Raw genomic sequence first — 2,604 nt, forward strand, 5'->3', positions numbered from 1 at the left:
CCGGAGGGGAAACGGTGGATGACGGCGTCCGGCGATGGATATCCGCAGGCGTAAAGCTTTCCGATTTGCGAGGAGACGATCAAGGCGGTTTCCGCCTGGCAAAGGATGGAGAGCTCGGTGACCTTGTTGAAAAGCCCTAATTTTCTCTTGGAGAAGGTGACGTGGCGCTTGTTGCTTTGTTCAACTCTTTTGATCTCAATCTTCCTTTTACGTGTTGCTTTGTCTGGGATTATTGCATGGGAAGAAGCCATTGTAATAGCAGCGACAAGAAACTCAAGAAATTAGGAAAGACGAGAAAGAAGAAAGAATTGATATAGTGTGAATTGAATGAGAAAGAAAAATGGTGAAAAATCTTTCACCTGATTTCCCTTTATATAAACTAGCGCTTGCTATTGAGTGTAAGAAATTAATTCCATACTAGTATTTTTTTCCGTAATAATATTACGGAAATATATTTTTTTTTTAAATTACAGTTTATTTTGTTCTTATTATAGATTATACATGTCATAAACAATTTATAAAATTAAATTATTTTTACAACAAAAATTATAGGTTGATAAAAATTTTTGACTAAAAAAATCAAGGTATATATAGATAAAAAATTAAATAATAAAATTTTTAATTAATATTTTTATATGAACAAATCTAATTTTTTATTAATAATTAATTTTAGTATCCGTTATCTAAAATTTAAAACAATTTAACGTGTATAATTTTACATTTAATTAGGTGTTAAGTCTGTTGTACAAATAAAAATAATTAATTTTTATACTTGCTTTCTAAAAATAATATTTTTTTCTATGTATATAAAAATATAATTAGATATTAGCATAAAAGATTATACTGATAGTTATAAAATTAACTTAAAAATAATTTTTTTAAAATTATATATAGAGTAAAAATAATAGAGAGAAATAGAAAAATGGAAAGAGATAGATGAGAGAATTTAGGAAGAGAATTTATTAAATTTAAAAAAAATATTTTCTCTCAATTTTAATAAGAGTGTCATGTGACACATTTGATTATTAAATTAGATAGTAATATATGATACATAATATAGGTATATTTCAACTTTAATTTCAATTTTAATATTTTAATTTTAATTTTAATGCAATTAAAGAATGTCATGTTGTACATTTTGATTGTCAAATTAGTATTTTAGTTGTGAAATTAGTAAGGAGGAGGGAAGAATTCTTTAATTTTAGAGGGAAAGATTTAATTTCAATTACAATGAAAGAAGACATGTGACACATTTTGGTTGTAAAAATTAGTAAGGAGGAGAGGAGAATTTCTTAATTTTGGAGGAAAATATTTGATTCCAATTGTAATGAAAAAGTGACATGTGGCACATTTTTGTTGTAAAATTATAGATATATAATAGATATAATAGATATAATAAAATATATAATACATAATAGATTGATAATGATATGTAAGAGAGATAGAGTGAGTGAAGGAATGAGAGAGATAGAGAAAGGAAGAGAGAAGAGGGGAGAGTTCTTTAATTTTGAAGAAAAAAATTTGATTTCAATTGCAATGAGAGAGTGACATGTGGCATATTTTGGCCTTAAAATTAGTAATATATAATAGATTTTTATTTTGAAATTATAAATTTAATATTAATAATTAAAAATAAATTATAAAAAAACAAAATATCTTAAATTATTTAACATGTCAAATGTTAAAATAAACAAATTTAAATTAAAAAATAAGATTAAAAATATTAATTATTATTATGTGTAACAAAATCAATATAAAAATTTACTAATATTATTTAAAGATCAGTTATTTATAAATATTATTAAATTTATTTATTTTTTCAATCCTATTTAATTAGAAACAAATTTAAAAATTTATATCTAAAATATTCATTATCTCTATCTATAATTCTAATAGACAAAAAATATATTTCTTCAATTTTATCTTAAAACTCTTTAATTATCTTTAATTTTATTATTTTTTAAAATTAATAATTTTTATTTTAATTGTATTATCTCATCATATTATACACTATCTTTTCTCTTATCATATTATTATGTTGCCTTGTTTTATTCTCTTTTATTATTTTTTTCTTCTATTCATTCTAATTGCAATTAATTATTACTATACCATTATCCCAACTTTCATTTTTATTTATCACTTTGATCTATAACTACTATTGCGTTAATTTTTGAGTTATTAAAGATTTGTTAAAAGAATTATTTTCTTCTTTAATTTAGATATTTAGATGTATAAATATTATATAGATTCTTATTATTTTTAAGACATACTTGTTAAGTCATATTTTATTGCTTTAAAAAAAATTTTAAGATATCAAATATTCAGATCTTTTGTTAATCAAATTATAAAATTTGTCAACAATTATAAAAAAATAATATCAAATATATTATATCTTCTTAAAAGAGTAATATTATATATATGGACACTACTATTTTAATTACTATTAATATGTACAATTGAATATAAAAATATTATATTGTTGAATATCTTCTCTATTCTTAACACTTATTTGTAATAATTCTTAATCTTTCTCTAGAACTAATATATCAACTTTTATATCTCTAACTGATAAAATTTTTTAGATTTTCTTAAAGTTTCATTTAG

General features: G+C 21.5%; 1 protein-coding gene across 1 annotated transcript in view; it reads right to left on the reverse strand.

Annotated features, from left to right (window-relative positions):
- The window catches only part of LOC127744885 (agamous-like MADS-box protein AGL23), a 984-nt gene extending 733 nt beyond the window's left edge, over positions 1-251 (reverse strand). The window contains exon 1 of the mRNA XM_052257711.1: positions 24-251. Within this exon, the coding sequence (XP_052113671.1) occupies positions 24-251 (228 nt within the window). The remainder of the gene's footprint in view (positions 1-23) is intronic.
- Positions 252-2,604: the final 2,353 nt, after the last annotated feature.

Source organism: Arachis duranensis, chromosome 2 (assembly GCF_000817695.3).
Source record: "Arachis duranensis cultivar V14167 chromosome 2, aradu.V14167.gnm2.J7QH, whole genome shotgun sequence".
Lineage (NCBI taxonomy): Eukaryota > Viridiplantae > Streptophyta > Magnoliopsida > Fabales > Fabaceae > Arachis > Arachis duranensis.